This window comes from Palaemon carinicauda, chromosome 3 (assembly GCF_036898095.1).
Source record: "Palaemon carinicauda isolate YSFRI2023 chromosome 3, ASM3689809v2, whole genome shotgun sequence".
Lineage (NCBI taxonomy): Eukaryota > Metazoa > Arthropoda > Malacostraca > Decapoda > Palaemonidae > Palaemon > Palaemon carinicauda.
Window position 1 is genome coordinate 13,075,316 of NC_090727.1, and position 23,674 is coordinate 13,098,989.

General features: G+C 44.8%; 1 protein-coding gene across 9 annotated transcripts in view; it reads right to left on the minus strand.

Moving 5' to 3' along the window:
* LOC137638204 (uncharacterized) overlaps window positions 1-23,674 on the minus strand; it is a 986,676-nt gene that overhangs the window by 247,097 nt on the left and 715,905 nt on the right. For 4 of the 9 annotated variants that reach the window (XM_068370286.1, XM_068370284.1, XM_068370283.1 and 1 more), the window contains one exon: window positions 1,911-2,093. The exons of the other annotated variants lie outside the window; for them this stretch is intronic. In XM_068370286.1, coding sequence (XP_068226387.1) covers window positions 1,911-1,938 — 28 coding nt within the window. In that variant the 5' untranslated portion in view covers window positions 1,939-2,093. The remainder of the gene's footprint in view (window positions 1-1,910; window positions 2,094-23,674) is intronic. 9 annotated transcript variants of the gene reach the window in all.

Below are 23,674 nucleotides of genomic sequence, written 5' to 3' on the forward strand. Positions count from 1 at the left end.
GTTAGTACCTGGAGGCACTAACTGATTGAGAGAAAGAATGGAAAGAAGGGTTTTCTATTATTATGGTTTAGCACAATAATTGGAAGTGTAGGAGGACTATCCTGCCGCCTAATGTCTCCTTGCCAGAATGAGAGTTCTAATGGGAGGGGAGGAATCCATTTGATTCTAGCTTCCATCCATCCACTAAAGTCTTCCGCTGGCTATACTGCAGGCTGCAAGGTTTGTGGATAGCAGACCAAGAGGGGGCTGAAGAATTCTCAACAGTATGTTGGGTTTCGCACCGGCAGCCGTCAGGGCCGGCTCAGTCTTTCCCCCCGGAGGATTCACTCAAAGTGAAAGAAGGACATAAGGGGAATGTGACCGAGGCGGCTACCTAACCGCCGCCGGTAGGGTCCTGGCCGGCAACACAGTCAACCCGGCAAGCTGGGATGACTGAGTACCGGCGAGAGAATGTTGAGACGGCTAGGCCGACACTAAAGGACAGAGGGGGAAGGGTCTTATAGTTCACAGGGGAGAATGGTGGCGGCAGGTATGCCGCCTACCTTCGACCGTGAACTAAGGAAGCATGGCTTCCTGTGCCGATGACGTCGTGGGCGGCAGAGGAACAAAGATTCCCCTGTCGGTGACATTGTCAGCTGCAAGACAGGGCACCCTGAATTACCATCTAACCTCGAAGCCGGAGTACTCGGCGGCAAAGAAGAAAGACTGTGTTATTACTATCTAGGTCAAGTCGGAGTTCTACTCAACAGCAATGATGGAAGATAGGGGTTGCTGGCGGCTCAGGGGGGGAGGAAGGGTTTAGAGAATATATATCGAACGTTATCCATAAATCCTAGGGGATGTATGTCGCCATCCAAATTGATAAGGAATGATAGGGCGAGGTTAAACATGGGGAATTACTTTACTAACGTATACATATACTTGTTAGGCTAGCCTAACTCGGGTGGGGACTGCGGCCATGGTTTGTACCGCCGGGGCCCCGAGCGTATACAAAAAGTAAAGTCACATTTAGTTAGAGGAATAAAATAATATTGTATGCACAATCTTCACTAGTATAATTAGCCTAACTAGCTAAATTTATAGCTAAATACCGGGAAATGTCGCTCTACTGACTAAATAAAATGCAATAATAATGTGCAACAGCGGTCTTAAAATGGCCGCCTCCGGTTTTGGCTACACTACCAAACACACTGCTTAAATTATACAAATTTAACTGTTAGAAGGGAGCCTAAAATTATACACAGGAAAGAATAAATAGTCAACTTTCCAGAGGAAGATTATGCTGGAGATTGCATTATTAATATTCCTGTAATCCGTAACGAACACCGGGGAAAAGGTTGGGAGCGCACTTAGCGTAAATGCTACAGAGAAAGGAATGATGGCCGGTAGTAGTACGGATAGGAGGTCCACCAGGTACCAAGAAAATGGCTCCCCTTTAGTTCGCCACTCTTCCCCCTCAATGAGTTTAATCTATTTGGGGTGAAGATTGCTATGTGTTCTATCTAAAATTACATCCCTTGATATGCGATATCCTTAAATTTATATTATGGATACTCGCGCCAGGAGTTAGAATTCTGGAGAACCTTCGGTTAATTCTCTGGGAGTTATCAATGTAGTAAATGTCCCTTAGAAAGCTACCTAAAGGAACCTTCCATCAGGATGACATGGCTGAGCCAAAAAAACAATTTAAAGACAAAACTATCCATACTGGTGGGGAAAGAAAATAGATCTCATTCAATGGGTGATTCAATGACAAATCAGAAGCAAGCTGCTCATAACTGAGTATATAGAATTAGCCTAAGCTAGGTTAAAATATAGATTATATTAACTTTAATGTTTGGCATTTCACTTTAAAATTATTCTAGGAGCTGGACTGCAGATTAATCAACAATGCTAAAAACTATCCTTACCATTATCCAATATAACATCTTTTGCCATGAATAGAATTATCAACTGTCGCAATGTTCTTTAAGGGATTAACTAAAACTTAGGGCATCCTGCATTGCAACAAGTTCATTTGGCGATTTAACCCCAAAGAAATTCCGCAACCGTCCCAAGTAAAAATGTTGCAACGATCAAACTTGGTTTTCACTCTGCAAAATAAATTCATATTAACGCCCACCCTTAACATATACAGGACATTAAGAATAATTTACCCAAGAAAGTTCTACTTATATTAGTTATTATATCAAAACTGATTTTAGCTAACTGAAGATTTAAGGTATTAAAAAGAACTTCTATAATCAAAAGTTCAAGTAATTCAAAGTGTTAAATTTATGGGGGACTGAGATATGTAAATCAACCTCTCTACTTTTAGATGCACATACTGATTTCCACTATCGGAAAAAGTTCATTGTCACAGCATGTTGAGGGTGTAAGGACAGTGAGACAAGCGTCACCAAGATCAACTGATACTTTATTCAAATGTGCATGGTAGTATATTACAAGGTGCGGACGGAAAGGTAGGATGGCGCTGGCGCCAAGTCAGAATTAATTGCCCGCCAAAATATATGTGTTTTCTTACACTTACAAATATACAAATTATGAGTTAACAGAAACATGTAATGAAATGATACATATGTCAAAATGCAGCTCTGATAGAGCGGAATACATATACATGGGAAACCACGGTGTGGCGAAAGGAGAATTCAAATAAATGAGCAGTTTGTTGATTTTCTGGACGACGAAGGGAGCGGTGTCCTTACAAGTACTCCCCCCCCAAGACATCGGGCGGCGTAGAGGGCTGATGATCAATCTTCGTATCTTTTCGGGCGTCGGAGGGTTCCTCTTGTTTTTGAACAGAGGGGCGCGCCGGCGGTCAGCGTAAGGATCTCTTCCTCTTGTCGTCGTTTGATGATTTTTCTTTCGTTGGGCGCCTGGTTTTGAGGTGGAACTCTGGATCTGCCAGGTCCGGCGGAGGCGGTGTCGCTTCCTTCGAGAAATGCTGGTTTCACGCAGTCTATTGAGACCCTGTCCTCTTGGCCATGGACGTTGAGAAGGAAGGCCTTCGTTGTCCTCTTAATTACCCGGTAGGGGCCTCAATAAGGTCTAGGCTATCCCATTGCAGTTGCCATTTATTGCAAACCAATTTCTTGATGTCAGGTAAGAAATCATTACAGGGAATGGGATACCTTCTTGGCAGCAACTCGGATGCAGCCTTCTTAGCCAGTGAATCTGCCTTCTCATTCCCAGACACACCTACATGTGCTGGAACCCAACAAAATTGAACTGTTATACCTCTCCGTCCAATAATAAAAAGCCATTCTAAAATCTTTAAAACTAAAGGGTTATTAGAATTAAAAACTTCTATAGCTTGAAGGACACTCCTTGCATCACTAAAAATTGTAAAATTACCCTCCTTCTCCAACGCTATTTTCTCAATAGCGGTTAATATGCCATACAGTTCGGCAGTAAATATGGAAGCGGTCAGAGGAAGTGCACCTCTACAATTAAAACCATTACTATGTACTCCAAATCCAACGCCAGCATCAGATTTGGAGCCATCAGTATAGATAAAAGTTGATCCTCTATGTTCTTTAACATGTTCATTAAAAAGAGACCTGGCTTCTAGGTCTGACATATTCTTCTTATCTCCTATAAAATATTTACAAAAAGATATCTCTGGTAACTTCCATGGAGGCGTTGATGATACCTTGAATGGAAGTACCTTACATCTAATTATATCCAGACTGTTTAATAATTGTTTCACCCGAAAGCCATAGGGTTGAGGAGATTTTGGGTGCATTTCAAAGTATGTTGGGTGCCTTACAAGGCTTGCAGTCTGGAAGGCTAAAGAATTAGGGAGTCTTTGCAATCTAAACCAATACCGAAGAATAGAAGACATCCGGTAAAGGGCTAGTGGTAACTCTCCAGCATCAACAAGGAGACTTGGGATAGGTGATGTTCTGAATGCTCCCGTGGACAATCTAATACCTGCATGATGTATTGAATCTAATATTTTCAACCGGCTTGGGGTGGCTGAAGAGTATACCTCACAACCATAACTAATTTTGGAAAAAATCAAGGCCTTGTATAATTTTAAAATAGTATTGCGGTCTGCCCCCCATGATGTATGGGACAATACTTTTAAAATATTCAGAGCTTCAACACATTTAGCTTTTAGCGCTTTTAGGTGAGAAACCCATGTAAGTCTACAGTCAAATATCAAACCTAAAAATTTGGTTTCCGATACACATGGGATCCGTTGACCTTTAATGTATATATCCGGGTCTGGATGTGCTCCCCGGATACGACAGAAATGTACGATAGTAGTTTTACTTGTCGAGAACTTAAATCCATTCATATCGGCCCACTGGATAATTTTGTCAATCGAGAGCTGCAGTTTTCTCTCAACCATTGCCATTCTAGTGCCAGCAAATGATATGGAGAGATCATCCACAAATAATGTTGAGAGAACATCCTGGGGAATGGCTGAGGATATCCCATTAATTGCTAGTGCAAAAAGGGTTACACTCAGCACACTACCCTGAGGAACTCCTTCTTCCTGGCACTTACTCTCTGATAAAGTATCCCCAACTCTCACTTGAAAAACTCTACGTGAAAGAAATGCCTGAATAAATAGTGGCAGCTCTCCTCTCAATCCGATTTCATGAATGGTTTGAAGTATACCATATCTCCATGTGGTATCATATGCCTTTTCAAGGTCAAAAAATACTGTAACATGGTGCTGTTTGGAAGCAAAGGCTTCACAAATAGAAGACTCAAGTCGTATCAACACATCAGTCGTTGAGTGCATTTTTCTGAATCCACATTGAATCGGTGATAAAATACCTTTCTTTTCAAGGTACCATATCAGCCTTGCATTGACCATCTTCTCCATGATTTTACATAAACAAGATGTCAATGCAATAGGACGATAGTTTGCTGCTAAAAACTTGTCTTTACCGGGTTTTAAAAAGGCTAAAATAATGGCTAGTTCCCAAACACTTGGGTAACTATGATCATGCCATATTCTATTAATAATGCTTAAAATAAATAGCTTTGTATTAAAATGTACATGTTTAATCATTGCATATGGAATTCCATCGGGTCCAGGGGCTGTATCGTTGCAATGAGCTAGTGCGGAATCAAATTCTCTTTCAGTGAAAGGAGAATTATAAGACTCTTCCCTTCTTGTTCCAAAATCTAAAATTTTCTTTTCTTCAACGCTCCTATACTGGTGACCAGGGGCTCCTACACACTTGCTGGATACATTTGAAAAATGACTAGCCAGGGCATTGCTAACATCATTTGCTTCAGTTACATACTGACCATTCACCTTCAACACTGGTGGTGGGTTGGGGGTAAATTTGCCAGCTATCTTTTTTACTTTCCTCCACACAGCAGATGGTGGTATTCTACTGTTAATGGAGGAAACAAAAGACATCCATGACTGGCGCCTTGCTTCTTTCATGGCACGACGGAACTGTGCTCTACATTTCTTGTACATAATTAAATTCTCATCAGTTCGGAGTCTACGCAATCGTGTTAGAGATCTTCTTGTGGCTCTGTGGAGGGCAGTTAGTTCTGAAGACCACCACGGGACTGGTCGTCGTTTGAATAACCCTGTTGTTTTGGGAATTGAATTGACTCCTGCTGTATGGAGAGTTCCATTCAGTAAGTCTATGGCATCATCGATATTTTCAACCTGTTCAGCATCCCCCTCAATTTCGCTTAGCTCACGAAACTTTTCCCAGTCCGCCTTGTCAAGATTCCATCGTGGCGATCTCTGTAAAGGTGGACCATTGTTGGTGTTTATAATGATTGGTGCATGATCACTAGTATGCCAATCATCTAATGTCCTCCAATCAAAATCAAGAAGACAGAGCTTGCAATTGAAAGGTCAATGCATGACAAGGCACCTGTCTGAACATGGAAGTGTGTGGGCTCTCCTGTATTAAGGAGTCCCACATCCTCATTCTCCACAATTGATGAGATAATATTGCCCCTTGTGTTTGCTAGGATATCACCCCATAAGGGATGTCTACCATTCATATCTCCCAGTAAGAGAAATGGTTGAGGGAGTTGTTGAATGACCTCTGCTAAGTCATCATATAAAATAATATCATTTGGAGGTAAGTACAGAGAGCAAATTGTATATTTTCTCCCTATCAATTTGTACAACAACTGCCTGCAGGGTTGTACGTATAGACATAGGTATTTGGGGAAAAGAACGAATGTATACAAGACTTCCGCCATGGCTCCCTGCTTGTTGATTATATGGTGTTCTATAGCTAACATACTCTCGAGGACTAGGAGTGTTAGAATCAAGCATACTTTCCTGTAGACATACAATTATGGGGGAATGTTCATGAATTAGGAGCTTAAGTTCTTCGTATTTGGCCCTCAAACCCTGACAGTTCCATTGCAAAATGGAGGAGAAAACTATGGATTATTTCTGGAAGACATCTTGGATGAGGTCTTCCCATTAGCAGTTTTTAATCTAACATTATTACCTGTAGGTTTCTTCAGAGGTGGTCTTGTTATAATGGGTTTTATGTTTGTGTTTTTCTTTGTATCCTTTTGATCTATTTGTTGAGGTGGATGGTGGACCTCAACTTGAATTTCTGATTTATTCAGTTTATCTTCTGGTCCATTAAAAACATCAACAGACAAAACATCAAATTTATTTGATGTCATAACCTTGACGTTTCTAATGGAGGGTGGAGAGAGAGATGGAGGTCTCTCTCTTTTCCTATTTATCAGTGGTGAGGATTTACCAGGTTTTTGCACCTTCCCTACCACAGGTGCACCTGGTAACTGTTTCGGGTGGAACTTCCATCAAATCAGGCAAGGACATGGCCTGAGAGAGGTTAGTACTATTGTTGGTAATGGGGGATGAAGTTTGTATAAAAGTGGGCAGTATTGCAGTTTTAATACACAGTGGTAAAGCCTTGGAAGGCAATATGCTTACCTTGTCACGTAAAACTCTACTATCATTAGATTATGTATTTCCTTTTTGGGAATTACTGGCAGCACTATGTGGGTTCGATGTCTCCTGTGTTATATTTTCTCTTGATTTCAGTGCATTTGCATAGCTGTTTGGTTTTTTCAGTAGTCTTTTGGCATGTCCTACACTTATGTGTTCTACACTGGATTTGTTGAGGGCTGCTTCTTCAAACTTATAAATCTCGCAGCTCCTGTCAGTGGATTTATGGTTTGAATTGCAATTCAAACAGCTGGGCTCAAGTGTACACTCTCCATGATAGGGACTGGCACAGATGCTACACATTTTTTCATTTTTACAAACTTTAGAAGGATGTCCAAATTTGAAACATTTGAAGCATTGTAAGGGCTTTTGTTTAAAAGGTCGAACTTTTATTCTTTCATTTTCAATATCGATGTGGAAAGGCACATCAGCATCCTGGAAAGTAAGGATAATCATTGGCGTCCCAGGAATCTTATGCACTTTCCACACTGTTAATGGGCACATGGCTAGTATTTCCTCTTCTGTAAATTCGTAAAGATCTTTATTGAAGACTACTCCCCTTCCGTAACTAAAGTTTAGGTGGGGTTTGACATCTAACATATCCTCATCACTGTTTGTCGTAAGGTTAGACAGTATTACTGATTGCGTGAATGATTTAGCATGGATTAGGAAGCTATTTTTCCCAAAGCGAGATATATCACCTGGTGCAATGGTTCCTACCTTTTTCTGAATTAGTTTGCTAATTTTAAAATAATTCCCATTACTCCCTTTAGGCTCGGCAACAAGCCACATTGGTGGTTTTGGCTTTCTTTGGGGGAGCATAGTTAAATCGATATCTTTCTCAAACCAGTCAGCAGGTCTATATACATCCAAACTGTTTGGTATCTTATCACATAGGGCACCCATGACATTTAGATTATTAATTTTGATATCATTGATGTTACATATTGCATTGAATGCTTCTTCATGATTATTGTAAGTTATCCATGAATGCCATTTTTCATTTTCAAGTTTCATTCTAATTTCTTTTATCACTCCATAGCATCTAAATGCTTTATATATCATATCATAATCAGTATTTATTGGAATTTGGGTAACATGAAGGATTCTTAGTTTCCCTTTGTTACCCGACTTAATTGGTTTTGAAACATTAGTAGAGGGGTCCTTTTTTGTTCCTAAGTCGTCAACAGAATTTTCCTTAATTGAATTAGCAGAGGTCGTCAACAGTGCCGGGGGAGAGTCAGCGTATCCAGGGGATGGGGGTTCATTGCTTAAAGAATCCATTAGACGAGAGAGAGAGAGAGAAAAGGGTTACTTAGATGTACCTGCTCGAGAATGTTAGGCCATCACACGCCAGAAAGGAAATTTGCACTTTCCACTATCGGCACAATGAGAGTATACTTCCCAGATGGTCCACTCCATACCCTACCCGAAGGATAGCATCAAAACAGATATAGAGGCACAGGTGTAAGCTGAACCCGCCTGTTAGGACTGAGACCAAGAAATTATGGAATCATCCTCCCCATATCTGTAATGACGGGCTTCCGGCCAAAAGCCGAGAGTCCTACCCCAAGCATTGGATCCCCCTGGATTCCGAAGACCCAACACTTGAGAATAGTTCCGCCAAAAAGGTCCAAACCATCTTCGGGATGGCTGAAATCATCCAATACTCTCACATATAGCTTTGAATGCAAACACCTCCCAACCGTGACACCTCCTCCCACTCATCAAAGCAGGCAGCAATATAGGATGTATGAACATCCACGCCGGGGCTACAATGGATGAGAAACATCCAAGCCATAGGGGGAAAAAAAAAAAAAAAAAAAAAAAAAAAAAAAAATATGTACATAATATATACACATATATAATGAGGGAAATTTTTCTCATTGAGTTTGGAAAGCAAGACGAAAGAAAGTTTATGAAATTAGGATAAGGTCGAAGTAATATTGAGAAAAAGAAAAAGGTGAAAGAGAGAAATTTAGATTCAAACTGGGGGAGTAATTTCCCCAAGTTCGAGAGCCCTCTTGCCCGTCACCAAGTTTCAGCACGGGAGTGAAATGCCATGCTGAAGCTCAATGACTTCATCAAGGCATTCTCTCATTAAGAGGGTTTTTCCTCAGGAGGAGGTGAACAAGGTTTTACAAGACGTTGCGAGAGCAAACCAAAATTTGCAAGCGAGGTGGGGCCTCACTGTCAAAAGGAAGGTTGAAGCTCAAAAGCAAACCTTCTTCAGGAAGAAACAGAGGTTTGCCCCTTACAAGACGAGCCGAGGTCACTACCATCAATCGTCTGTAACCCACTCGTCATCACAGTCTCCCGCTGCTTCGTCGACTCTACAACCGAAGCACCCTCAACAGGTGGTCTACCTCACTGCTCCCCCAGGTACCCAACCCAACTCCGTTTGGATGCCCTCACCCGCATACAACCCTAGCTACGAACCCTCGGGTCCCTTTCGTGGACACCAGAGAGGTAGCTACAGGGGTAGAGGACAGTTCCGTCAACGAGGCGGACCTAGGACAAGGGGTTCTCGAGGAGGGGAAGGACCTAGATTCACTCCCTCGCAATGATATAGTCCCGGTAGGGGGGAGACTTTACCACTTTCGAGACCATTGGACCTTCAGTCCGTGGGCTCACAGCATAGTCTCCAAAGGCTTGGGGTGGAAATGGTCACAAGGTTCTCCTCCTCCACCAGTGGCCTTCTTCCAGAAACCCACTACCATACTGAGAGTGTACACCACAGAGTTACTAAAGAAAAAAGCAATCAAACGGGTTCGATCGCTGAAGTTCCAAGGCCACCTGTTCAGAGTTCCGAAGAAAGGCTCGTCGGCATTGAGAGTGGTCCTGGACTTATCAAAGCTAAATTCTTACATCCTCTGCGACCGGTTCCGGATGTTGACTATCTCTCTGGTACGGACCTTACTTTCCCGTGGGGCCGTCACCACCTCTATCGATCTTACCGACGCCTATTATCACGTACCAATAGCTCAAAACTTCTCTCCTTACCTAGGTTTCCGTCTAGGCAGGAAAGCCTTTGCGTTCAAAGTCATGCCCTTCGGCCTCAACATTGCACCCAGGATATTCACAAAACTGGGAGTGTGTGTTAGAACAACTCAGGAACCAAGGGATTCAGATCGTTGCTTATCTGGACGATTGGCTCATTTGGGCTCGGTCGGCCCTGGAATGCAACAGAGCTACGAAGAAAGTACTTAGTTTTCTCGCCAACCTGGGATTTCGGGTCAATCTCCAAAAATCCCGCCTACTACCATCAGACCACTTCGAATGGTTAGGCATACTGTGGGACCTTGCACAGCACAAGCTGTCTCTACCTCCCAAAAAGGTAAGAGAAATAGCTTCCAAGATCAAGAATTTTCTCAAACACAAACAGGTGTCCAGAAGAGCCTTGGAAAGAATCCTCGGCCTTCTGCAATTCGCTTCAGTAACAGATCGACTATTGAAAGCCAAACTCAAAGACATCCATCGAGTTTGGAGAAAGAGAGCCACAGTACCTTTAAGAGACAAGGTCTCGAAGATCCCCCTGTCTTGAAAAAGAGACTACAGCCATGGTCCGAACCGATCAACCTCTCAAATCGGTTCCTCTTCAATTCCCACCCCCACAAGTGACAATTTATACAGACGCGTCTCTGAGTGGATGGGGGGGTTACTACGAACATCAGATGTTTCAGGGCTCTTGGTCACCCGCCATGAAACACTTCCATATCAATGTTCTCAAAGCCATGGCAGTGTTCTTGACCCTGAAGAGACTCTCTCCTCCGAGGTCGACCCACATCAGAGTAGTGTCAGACAGCACAGCCGTAGTACACTGCATCAACAGAGGAGGATCCAAGTCGCCCAACCTGAATCAGATCCTGGTCACTATCTTCGCCTTGGCAACAGAAAAGAACTAGTTCCTGTCAGCAACTCACCTAGCGGGAGTCTAGAATGTGATAGCGGACTCACTATCCAGGACGAAACCACTGGAATCAGAATGGTCTCTGGACATAATTTCATTCCGGTGGATACTCAGACTGGTTCCGGGCCTCCAGGTAAATCTACTCGCAACTCAGATGAATCACAAACTTCCGTGTTATGTGACACCAAACATGGACCCTCAGGCTTATGCTATAGATGCATTAACCCTGGATTGGAACCATTGGAGGAAGATTTACCTATTTCCACCTGTGAATCTTCTAATGAAAGTATTGCACAAACTACGCTCCTTCCGGGGGACAGTGGCCTTAGTAGCACCTCACTGGCCAAAGAGCAGTTGGTTTCCTCTCCTCCTCGAGTTGAAACTCGGACCCTTCCGGATTCCATTCCCCAAACTGACCCAAGTAATCCAAACACAGACTGTGTCAGATTCCTCAAGGATAGCCAAAACCCTAACTTTGTGGACTTCATGAAGTTTGCAGCTCGTAAAGACGCAAACACTGACCTGGAAAACGTTCTCTTCATCGAAGCGGACATAAGGGACTCGACAATTCGTCAATATGATTCGGCTGTTAAGAAATTAGCAGATTTCCTAAAGAATTCAGACCATACTCTTATGACTCCGAATTTAGCCATCTCGTTTTTTAGGTTCCTATTTAACAAGGGCCTGGCAGCTAGCACTATAACCACCATCAAGTCAGCTTTGAAGATGATCTTCCTTGTTGGGTTTAACATTAACCTGGCGGATTCCTATTTCTCATCTATTCCAAAAGCGTGTGCTACGCTTCGACCTTTGGATCGACCACAAAAAGTCTCTTGGTCTCTGAACAATGTCCTCAAACTTGCGTCAGACACGGACAATGAGACCTGCTCTTATATCACTTTGCTTAGGAAAAGACTATTTCTAACAGCTATGGCCTCAGGCGCTAGAATCTTAGAACTAGCGGCTCTCTCACGTAACCCAGAAAACATAGATTTCCTCCCTACAGGCGAAGTACTGCTTTCTCCAGACAGAGCTTTCCTAGCTAAAAATGAGAACCTGCAAAATAGGTGGTCCCCTTGGAAGATTATCTCTCTTCCCCAGGATCCTTCGCTGTGTCCAGTCACTACTCACCTTTTTAGCTAGATCTGCCACCCGCTCGTCTGGCCCCTTATTTATCAGGGAACAAGGGGGTACTATGACCATTCAAGGTATCAGACAACAAATCCTCTACTTCATTAAACATGCTAACCCGGAATCATTTCCCCATGCTCATGATATACGGTCAATAGCTACCTCCATCAATTACTTCCAGAACATGGACTTTGATGACCTTAAAAAATATACGGGTTGGAAATCTCCTATGGTTTTCAAACGCCACTATCTAAAGAACTTACAGGCCCTTAAATACCCTACGGTTGCAGCGGGGAGTCTTATCTCTCCCCATTAATCTCTGATTATTTCTTTATTCCATCTCTTCTCTCCTCCCTCCTACCCACCTCTCACACCACGTCGCCACTCTCCTGGGTGGTTCGTTAGCCCTAAGTTATTTACCATGTTTAATTCCTATGTTTTAACTGTTATTGTATTTACCATTCCTTTAATGTTTAGATATGCTTAGACATGTAAGATTGATACCTTTTGTGACTGGACACTCAGGTGATTCCTTGTCTTCATAATTATTTTAGCCTTACGTCCCCTAGGTCTTTGGCTAGTTTGTAATTTTATGTTTACTTACAGTATTATATTATTGGCTTACATGGTGTTTGTTTTCTCCTTATTATGTTATTATTGTATTGGGCTTGGAAGGCATTCTCTGGTACATTTTCACCGGCCGTCACAGGCCGCCCCAGAAAAGGGATTTTGACGAAGGAAAAATCTATTTCTGGGAAGAGGCCTGTGACGCCCGAAGAAACCCTTCCCGGTTGTTTGGTACGGACCCACCCCCTTTTTTCCTTGCCAAGCCATATGTTCTTGCAGAAGGATGTCCTGGAGGGCGCGCGTGGTAGGTGTCGGTGGGGTAGTCCAACTGTGTTCTCTAGGGCCTGTCACGACCCTCCCCTTTGAAGAAGGGATTATCTAAATGGAAGACAGCCTGTGAATAGTGGTTTTCACACGCCCTTGTTGTATACACGACACACACAACGTGATCGCGCGAGGCTAGTAACCTCTGCATTCCATGCTTTTATCTTTCTCTAGTATATTTGGAAGATTTATATTATAAAAGTGTTAAGAAGGACCCTTTTCACTGGGCGTCACAGGCCTCTTCCCAGAAATAGATTTTTCCTTCATCAAAATCCTTTTACTACAGTAATTAGGGGGCAGGTTTTAATACACTACCTGCCGCCATTACAAAGTGTTTCAGTTCATGCACTTGTTTTGCATAGTGTTTGTAAAACACACTGGATGATTTCCATCCAGTGTATGAACGAAGGCGCTCAAAGTCCATATACTGAAAGAAGATCAGTAATGAAGCAATCTTTCTCGGATCATGACCTGCGGCTGTACTGTCCGGATCCGCTCTACGAATAAAGTAGGTGAGCTTCGCCCTTAGTTGTTTTAGGGATAAATTTGATCCAGAAGTTTCTCCTTTAAAGAGCTGTCCTCCCCTGAAGTCTGAAGTTCTACGAAGATAGACCTTTAGACACTCTACAGGACATAGAGAGACATCTTCCTTCAGAGGGCAGATTCTCCAGGGACCCCACCTCTTAGTGGGTAGCTCGTTTTTAGCGAGAAAGGATGGATCAGGAAATAGATTCAGTTCTCCCACTTCCGTGAACTGAATGTGACCCTCATCTCTGGATAGGGCCACTATTTCACTAACTCTAGCCCCGGAGGCGATAGCGAACAGAAAAATAACCTTTTAGGTTAGATCCTTAAGAGAACATTCTTCATTGTTCACAGATGAGGCATAATGTAAGACCTTGTTCAAAGACCAAGAGATAGGCTTTGGTGGTACCACGGGCTTAAGCCTAGCACATGCCTTCGGAATCTTATTAAAGATTTCATTCGCCAGATCCACTTGAAAGGCATATAGGAGAGGCCTAGTCAAGGCTGACTTGCAAGTATTTATCGTATTGGCCGCCAGACCTTGGCTATGAAGGTGGACAAAGGAGGACAGACAGAAGTTCATTGAAATTTCTTTCGTCCTTTTGCTTTGACAAACGCAACCCACTTTTTCCAGGAAGACTCATATTGTCTTCTAGTTGACTTGGCCTTGTATTCTTCTAAGAATTCTATATTGCCTTTTGAGATCCCAAACCTTTGTCTAACCGCTGGAGCGAGAAAATCCTGAAATGAAGGGTTTGGGTTCTCTGTGATAAAACGAAGGCAGTTAATTTCTGAATCTTTGGAAATATACCTAGGGTCAGAGCTAGGACCAGCCTCATCTAGTCTATCAGCCCCACTAGAGGATCCTCATATGGGGCTATATAGCAAGGTAGTTTCTTGAAGACGCTCGTGATGAAGAGGTCGAATTGCAGTTCCGGGACTTGTTCCCATCTGGGAGGGAATATGTCTGCGCCCATGGACCATTCCAACTCTATCGGTTTGTATCGAAATAAAGTATCCACCGTCACATCGTGGATCAGTTGTAAATTAACTGCTGGTAGGTGCCGTCCCTTTAAGAGAGGGATGGGTAACTTCACCAAGACTGAATGAGACGTTCGAATGTGACGTCTTATTATCGCTTTGGTGTTCCAGATCAGTCGTAGGGAACCTGATCTGTGTGGAGGGGGCTTCCCCACCCATGAAAGGACCAGCGGAGTCTTGGGACTTTCGTGCTCTAATTTCTGTTAGAGAAGCGATTAATGAGGGACCGATCTCAGTCTTTTTTTATCTCTTCAAGCGTTTGACGAGTGTTTTCTCCAAGCTCTTAATGCATCTTTCAGGTGTGCCATTAGCACCAGGTCTGTCACTATAGTGAACTGGGGAAAGTTTAGCGCTTTTTCCTGTTGGCGTTTTGGTATTCTGACTGAATACCCGGGTCTCTTGACAGACCTCACGAGCTCCTTTCATATTTCCAAAGGAGATAGTATATCGACTTGTGTATAAAAGGGATTTTGACGAAGGAAAAATCTATTTCTGGGGAGAGACCTGTGGCGCCCGGTGAAAAGTCCTTCTTGTATATCTTTTCTGATAAAACCTTCCAATTATACCAGAGAAAGATAAAAGCATGGAATGCTGAGGTTACAACCCTCGCGCGAGCACCTTTTGGGTGTCGTGTATAAAGCAAAGGCGCGTGAAATCCACTATTCACAGGTTGTCTTCCATTTAGTTAATTCCTTCGTCAAAGGGATGGGCCGATACAGAGGCCCTAGACACACCCCCATCGCCGCACCACCCACGCCACGACGCGAGCGCCATCTGAACAACATCCTTCTGTATTGGCCATGATGGCTTGGAAAGGAAAGGGTGGGATCGTGTAAAATAAGGGGAAGGGTTTCACCGGGCGCCACAGGTCTCTCCCCAGAAATAGATTTTTCCTTCGTCAAAATCCCTTTTCTGGGTCGAACCTGTGGCGCCCGGTGAAAATGTACCAGAGAATGCCTTCCAAGCCCAACAATAACTACTAATTTAATAAGGGGAGAGAAACAACACCATGTAAAGAAAATCATATATAATTAAGGTAAGTAGGCATAAAATATAAATTAGCCACAGGGCATAGTGAGAGTAAGGATAAACAAACATGATAACAAGGAAACCTCTGAGTATCAGAGGAAAACATGCAACAAAACTGACATGGCTAAGAATATCCCAACCTTATAACAACGGAAAACAATAATAGTTACAATCATATTAACCTAATATGTAATACACTTAGGGCTAACGAACCACCAAGGAAGCGGCGTCGTGGTGCGAGTGGCGGGTAGGAGGGAGAAGAGAAGAGATGGATGAAAGGAAGAACAAAAGATCAATGGGGAGAGATAAGGCTCCCAGCTGCAACCGTTGGGTATTTAAGAGCCTGTAAGTTCTTTAGATAGTGGCGTTTGAAGACCATAGGAGATTTCCAACCCGTGTACTTCTTAAGGTTATCAAAGTCCATATTCTGGAAATAGTTGATGGAGGTAGCTATCGATCGGATATCATGAGCATGGGGAAATGATCCCGGATTGGCTTGTTTAATGAAGTATAGGATCTGTTGCCTAATGCCACGTATGGAAATGGTACCTCCTTGTTCTCTGATAAACAAGGGGCCAGACGATCGGGTAGCAGTCCTGGCTAAAAAGGCCCTGAGAGTGGTGACCGGACATAGAGAAGTATCTTGGAGAAGAGGAATAATCTTCCAAGGGGACCACCTATTTTGGGGGTCCTCGTTCTTAGCTAGGAACGCCCTGTCTGGTGAAAGAAGTACCTCACCTGAAGGGAGGAAATCCATGTTCTCTGAGTTTCGTGAGAGAGCTGCTAGTTCTGAGATTCTGGAACCCGAGGCCAAAGCTGTTAGAAATAAAGTCTTCCTAAGAAGAGTGATATAAGAGCAGGATTCGTTGTCTGTGTCGGAGGCCAGTTTGAGGACATCATTTAGAGACCAAGAGACCTTTTGAGGACGAACCGAAGGTCGAAGCCTAGCACATGATTTTGGAATAGATGAGAAATAAGACTCCGCCAGGTTAGTGTTAAACCCAACCAGGAAGACTTTCCTCAGAGCTGACTTAATGGTGGTTATAGTGCTAGCTGCTAGGCCTTTGTCAAAAATGGACCTAAAGAAGGAGATGGCTAAATTAGGAGTCATAACCGAATGGTCTGAAGTCCTTAAGAAATCCGCTAGTTTCTTAACCGCCGAATCATATTGGCGAATCGTTGAGTCCCCTTTGTCTGATTCTATAAAGAGGACATTATCTGGGTCGATGTTTGCGTCCCTACGTGCCGCAAACTTCATGAAATCCACAAAGTTAGGGTTTTGGCTATCCTTGAGGAATCTGACACAGTCCGTGTTTGGACCACCTGGGTCAGTTTGGGGAATGGGATCCGGAAGTGACGGAGTTTCAACTCGAGGAGGAGAGGAAACCAACTGCTCTTTGGCCAGTGAGGTGCCACTAAAGCTACTGCCCCGTTGAAGGAGCGGAGTTTGTGCAAGACTTTCAGTAGAAGATTCACTGGAGGGAATAAGAAGATCTTCTGCCAATGGTTCCAATCCAGGGTTAATGCGTCCATGGCATAAGCCTGAGGGTCCAGGTTCGGTGTCACATAACATGGGAGTTTGTGATTGAGTCGGGTCGCGAATAGATCTACCTGGAGACCTGGAACCAGCCTGAGTATCCACCGGAAGGAGTGCATGTCCAGGGACCACTCCGATTCCAGTGGGCTCGTCCTGGATAATGCGTCTGCTATCACATTCTGGACTCCTGCTAGGCGAGTTGCTGACAGGAACCAGTCTTTGTCGGCTGCCAAGGTGAAGATAGTGACCAGGATCTGATTCAGGTTGGGTGATTTGGACCCCCCCCCCCCCCCCCCTGTTGAGGCAGTGGACTACGGCCGTGCTGTCTGAGACTACTCTGATGTGGGTCGACCTCGGAGGGGAGATTCTCTTCAGGGTCAAGAACACCGCCATGGCTTCGAGAACATTGATATGGAACTGTCTCATGGCGGGTGACCAAGAGCCCTGAAACATCTGATGTTGGGAGTAACCCCCCCCCAACCACTCAGAGACGCGTCGGTATGAATTGTCACTTGTGGAGAGGGGAACTGTAGAGGAACCGACTTGGAGAGGTTCCTCCAATCGGACCATGGTTGTAGTCTCATTTTCAAGACAGAGGGGATCTTCGAGGTCTTGTCTCTTAAAGGTATTGTCGCCCTCTTTCTCCAAACTCGATTGATGTCTGAGTTTGGCTTTTAATAGGAGATCGGTCAGTGAGGCAAACTGGAGTAGGCCGAGGACTCGTTCTAAAGCTCTTCTGGACACCTGTTTGTGTTTGAGAAAGTTCCTGACCTTGGAAGCTATCTCCCTCACCTTCTTGGGAGGAAGGGAGAGCTTGTGCTTTGAGAGGTCCCAACGGATGCCTAACCATTCGAAGAGGCTTGATGGTTGTAGGCGGGACTTCCGGAGGTTGACTTGGAAGCCCAGTTTGGCGAGAAAATGGAGTACCTTCGACGTAGCTCTGTTGCATTCCTGGTGCGACTGGGCCCAAATGAGCCAATTGTCCAGATAGGCGACGATTTGTATCCCTTGGTGTCTGAGTTGCTCGAGCACCGTCTCCCCCAGTTTCGTGAATACCCTGGGGGCAATGCTGAGACCGAAGGGCATGACTTTGAATGCGAAGGCTCTCTTGCCGAGACGGAAGCCTAGGTAAGGAGAGAAGTTTCGAGCTACTGGGACATGATAATAGGCGTCGGTAAGATCGATAGAGGTGGTGACGGCCCCACGGGGAAGTAAGGTCCGTACCTGAGAGATAGTCAGCATACGGAACTTGTCGCAAAGGATGTAAGAGTTGAGCTTCGACAAGTCCAGAACTACCCTCAACGCCGACGAGTCTTTCTTCGGGACTGTAAACAGGCGGCCTTGGAATTTCAGGGATCGAACCCGCTTGATTGCTCTCTTCTTGAGTAACTCCGCAGTGTACTCTTCCAGGATGGGAGTGGGTCTCTGGAAGAAGGTCACCGGTGGAGGAGGGGATCCCTGTGACCATTTCCAACCCAAGCCCCTTGATATTATGCTGTGACCCCATGGACTGAAGGTCCAATGATCCCGGAAGTGATAAAGTCTCCCTCCTACCGGCATCACATCATTGGGAGGGAGTGAACTAGGGCCCCTCCCTCCACGGGAACCCCTTGCTCTAGGCCCGCCGCGTTGGCGGAACTGTCCTCTACCTCTGGAACTCCCTCTTTGGTATCCACGAAAGGAACCGGAGGATTTGTAGGCAGGGTTGTATGCAGGTGAGGGCATCCAAGAGGGGTTGGGCTGTGTACCAGGGGGAGCAGCGAGGTAGACTACCTGCTGAGGAGGCGCCTGTTGTCGAGAAGTCGAGGCCGCGGAAGGCTGTGGGGACGAGGTACCCCGGGCCGCCTTGTAAGGACTAAACCTCTGCTTCTTCTTGAAGAACGTGTGTCTCTGGGGTTCGAACCTCTTTTTGGCTGACAGAACCCACCTTACCTGCAAATTCTGGTTTGCCCTCGCTGCGTCCTGAAGAACCTTATCCACCTCGGTTTGAGGGAAGAGGGTCTTACCCCAGCAGGAGGAAGCTATCAGTCTGTTCGGCTCATGCCTGATGGTGGCCTCCGACAGAACGAACTTCCTGCAACTAACCCGAGCTGACCAGAAGCCATGGAGATCTATTTAGTAGGATAGCAGCTGGTTCTCTGTGGTGACTCTGAACAGCGTTTCCTCTGGGTAAAGAGATGCAAGGGACTCCATGGAGGTGATGGATTGGAGGGACCTAGCAAGTCTAGTACGGGTCTCGAACTCAGTTTTGAGAAGACTCTCTATTAATCTGGGAAGCTTCTCAGAGAAAAGAGTAGAGGCACAGTCCGGGTCTAGTTTCCCCACCGTGAAGGTAGAGGCCGCAGCATCCCAGGCTGCCGAGGAACCCAGAATAAGCAAAGAGGTGGGGTCCGTCTCCTTGAGAGCCGGCATGGAAGAGCCTTCTTTGATGGCCTGTATAGTCAGCTCTGTGACTTTGTCTATGAGCGGCAAAGAGATGGAGGCCGCTGTCGTAAAAATAGTGTAGGAACCTTTGTGAGGGGTGAGCTTGGAGTTAATACACCCCCACTCTGATAGTGTTCTGGCCCAGATAGCCTGGGCCTGCTCTTTTGGAAATATGACCGTTTCCTTCGGTACCTTGTCCATACGGACCAATGCATGTTCCTTTAACCGTACAAAACCATTGAACGGGAATGCTAGGCCCGGGGGATAGAACTCCAGGTCCTCTAGAGGGCGGGTGCCCATGCCCTCCAGAGTTAGGGAGCCATCTACGAATGGAGCATGCAAAGCAAACCGCCAAGGATTGTTTTTATCGAAGGGCGGCAGCTTCGATGCGTCTGGGGCAGAAGGGGGAGGAAACTGAGTTCCGGCGCGGATCAGAGTAGCCATCATATCCTTAATCTCTGTTATTGCACCAGAGTGATGTTGAACTTGATCACTGACCAATCCTTTGATCAGTTGGATGGGGAGGAGATCAGCCCAGGGTACCTGAAAGTCACCCGTTGGTTTTTTCTTGGATTTGGTAGACTGAGACTTCTTAGGAGTAGTGGTTTTACGAGGAGCAATATGAATATCAGGAGCTGTCGAGGGTCCGGGGACCGGTGACGTTGATACTGGCAAAGCTGAAGTCTTATAAGTTCGAAGTGGCTTCACCTTGGGTCGTACGGAGGCAGAGGGATCCCGAGGAGAAGCCTTAGAGTTATCAAAACCTAGAAAGGAAGAGGTAGGAGAGGGAGTAGGAGAGAAAAGGGTTTCCACCAACTCGGCACCACTTACCTGCTCGTCCCTGGGTTCTAAGTCTATATCCAGACCCGCCATGTCCCTCGGTACGAGGGTTTCGTCCTCCACAGAAATGGTAGCCCTGACTTCTTCAATTAAAGAGCCATATTTTCATATAGAATCTTGGCAACAAGTTTTATTATCATCTAAATACATCATCAAACAGGGAAAATTATGTTGCCAGTTTTTCTGTGTGGTCCCAGACTGATTTTCAGCATCAACAAATAATATCGTAAAAATTCCGCAAAAATAACATTTTCAAATTATTTACAGTATAACAATTTTAAATGGCCATAATTATCCAGTTTTGGAAAATATGTGATAAAGACTAATAGTGTGTGACTATTTTGCTTCTAGCAACTTAACAAGTAATTCTTATTGCAAAAGAATAACACAAATGTTAATGATCCGCTGTTTCAAGTTACAGCCACAAATGTCCACGACGTCAGTCCTCTTCAATATCCTGGCCATCTGTGATAGGATTAGTGTTCTGGCATGTGACATCTCCTGTACAGTTGCACAATTCAGTGCACACAAGATTATTTTGTCTGCAAGAGCATCTGCGCGAACACTTGTTGGCTGAATCGATGTTAGTGGATCCGCAGTTGCATCGAATGAGTTGAAGAACTGCTTCTGGAGCTGGTGCTTCCTTTGATAGCAGTGGCATCAGTTTGTCATGTTGCATTTGCCATCCGAGCATGAGAGGATTTGGTATGACTGGATTTAAGACCAGGTCTTGTGACCAAACACTTGCTTGAATATGTGCGCGTCGGATGTGCTCGAGCCAAGCTCCATGTGTAGGTGGTAACATGTCTACTCCTTGGTCAGATCTCAGCCTTTTGAAGAGGTACCACCCGAGATTCTTTGCCTTGGGGATATGGAGTTGCTTAGGACAGTAGAGTGAGCATAACAATTCTTCACACCCTTCGACCACACTATCTGATGGTTCGGCTCCTTCTCCAAGCCCATTCAGTGCAGCAAGTACGGTTGAACTGGCATTAAGGAAAGCTTTGAAGCATCCTTTTTTTCCTTTGCCTTGTATATGCCCAGTTGTATCGCATCCAGTCAGCGCATGCCATTTGATCAAAGCTGATGCTTTGTCGGAACCAAGCTTGTCATAGATGGGTTTCAGCTGGATGATGCGACGGCGTTCTCCGGTGCCCATGATCATTGCTGGTCGCGTACCCAGCATTGGCACCCTACGAAGAGCCAAGAGCAGAACATCAGTGTCCTGTGAGTATATGTGGACTTCAAATCCTGTTCCTGCTACTTCTACAGCGTGTAATATCATCAGAGTGTCAGCTTCTTCGTGGGTGCTTACACCTGTAGATACATGACATTCAGAGTTTGTCATAATGCTGCTGCGTGTCACAGTTACTAGGTTCTTGGTAGTACTCTGGTTGATGAGTTGTTGTGCCAGGTACAAAGTGAGTGAATCCTTTGTCTCATTGCTTGCAAGAAATGTACCTTTGTCTTTGATACAAGTTGCATCTTCTACAATGTAGGAATTGATTCCCTTGGACTTGCCTCTGCGGCTCTCCCGTGTGCCCTCCTTGAGTGAAGATACTATGGTGAGTATATGTGGACTTCAAATCCTGTTCCTGCTACTTCTACAGCGTGTAATATCATCAGAGTGTCAGCTTCTTCGTGGGTGCTTACACCTGTAGATACATGACATTCAGAGTTTGTCATAATGCTGCTGCGTGTCACAGTTACTAGGTTCTTGGTAGTACTCTGGTTGATGAGTTGTTGTGCCAGGTACAAAGTGAGTGAATCCTTTGTCTCATTGCTTGCAAGAAATGTACCTTTGTCTTTGATACAAGTTGCATCTTCTACAATGTAGGAATTGATTCCCTTGGACTTGCCTCTGCGGCTCTCCCGTGTGCCCTCCTTGAGTGAAGATACTATGGTGTAATCATCAAAGATGATCCTCACTTGGCCATAACCTCGAGCTTTTGAGTCAATCAACTTGACATATGATGTGCCTAAATCCTTGCAGTTTTTGACGTTCTTGACAGCCATCAACTCATGCAATACAGCCATGCCATCAACTACAAGACAGAAACCCTCGTTTTCATCGTTGGTGCCCTGAGCATTGGTTCCTGGGGTTGTATTGTCATCTGGCTCCAGAAGGTTCTCCAGCAGATGGATTACCATGCTCTTGTCAGTGGTCGGGGTGGATTGCTCCATCTGGTTGCATCAGTAACCTGTTTATGTACACAAACTCGTGGGTGCCAATCATTTCCTCCAAGTTGATGTCATCCCTTGAGGATCGTGCTATCACCAGCATCCTAGCAAACAGTGATGATGTTGCTTTCAGTGTGATCACTTGGGAACTGGCTTTCAGTTTAATTTCCTTGGCAGTTGCTGACCAGGACAGCAGTTTAACCTTTGTCATCTTGGCCCACAGGTTTCCATTGCCAATCAGACGATCTTCAATGAAACTTCTGTATGCATCCATGCCAATCTGCTCTGTGGACAGAATGCTTTCTTTGATGTTGTCGGGAATGATCTCTTTCGACAGAAGCTTGAACATCCGACCTGTCGTTGCATCACTGGCGGGCCCAGTCTCAGTTCCTTTTGATCCACTAAAGATGTTGCATGGCGACAGTACCTTCTTCAGTTGTGTGATTGCCTGTTCCTGGCGACGAACTTTGGCCTGAGAGAGGCAGTGGTGGTGTTGTTGTATTGTAGCACTGTTGGACACTGCTGCCAGTTGTTCACTTTCGGAAGCAATGCGTGCCAACTCAGGACCAGTGAGACAGAACTTCAGCAAAGTCTTTGGGTTTGATGTTATTCCAGAGATTCCTCCTTGACCTTTGGTAGATTTATTTTGATACTCCATTGCCTGGTCTACTGCAATACGAGTGAACGGGATAGTGTTGCTTGTATTCACTGTGAAGTCACCATTTACAAACTCTTGCCAAATCATTGGATCTGTGGTTTGTATCTCTTGCATTCGAGCTATGTATTGGGGTATGTTCTGCGCATAATCCAATCTATTGTACGCGAAGAAGTAGACAGCGCTTTTCTAGTGCTGACAAGTAGAGAAACCAGTTACCTTCACGTGTAGCGCGTTGGAACTGCAGCAGAACCATCACCTGTTTCATGTACATACGCACCCACTTGTACATTGGATCTTGGTCATGAGCGTCATCATAGTCACGAAGCTGCTTTTCAAGGTTCATGGACTCCAGCTTCATTGCAAATGTTTGGTGTGCCGTACGGACTTCAAAATTGGCCTTGCATGCGTCAGTCAATTCTTGTGCAGCTGAACGTAGTGAATCACACACTGTCGGGTGGTCATCCAAGAATGCACTAAACCATAGGTCAAAGAGAGCTTGGAGTGTTATTTGGTGAGCTTGAAGAGCCCTATTATGGTGGTTGCCACTGATGATCTGGGCAACAGTAACACTGCTGTATA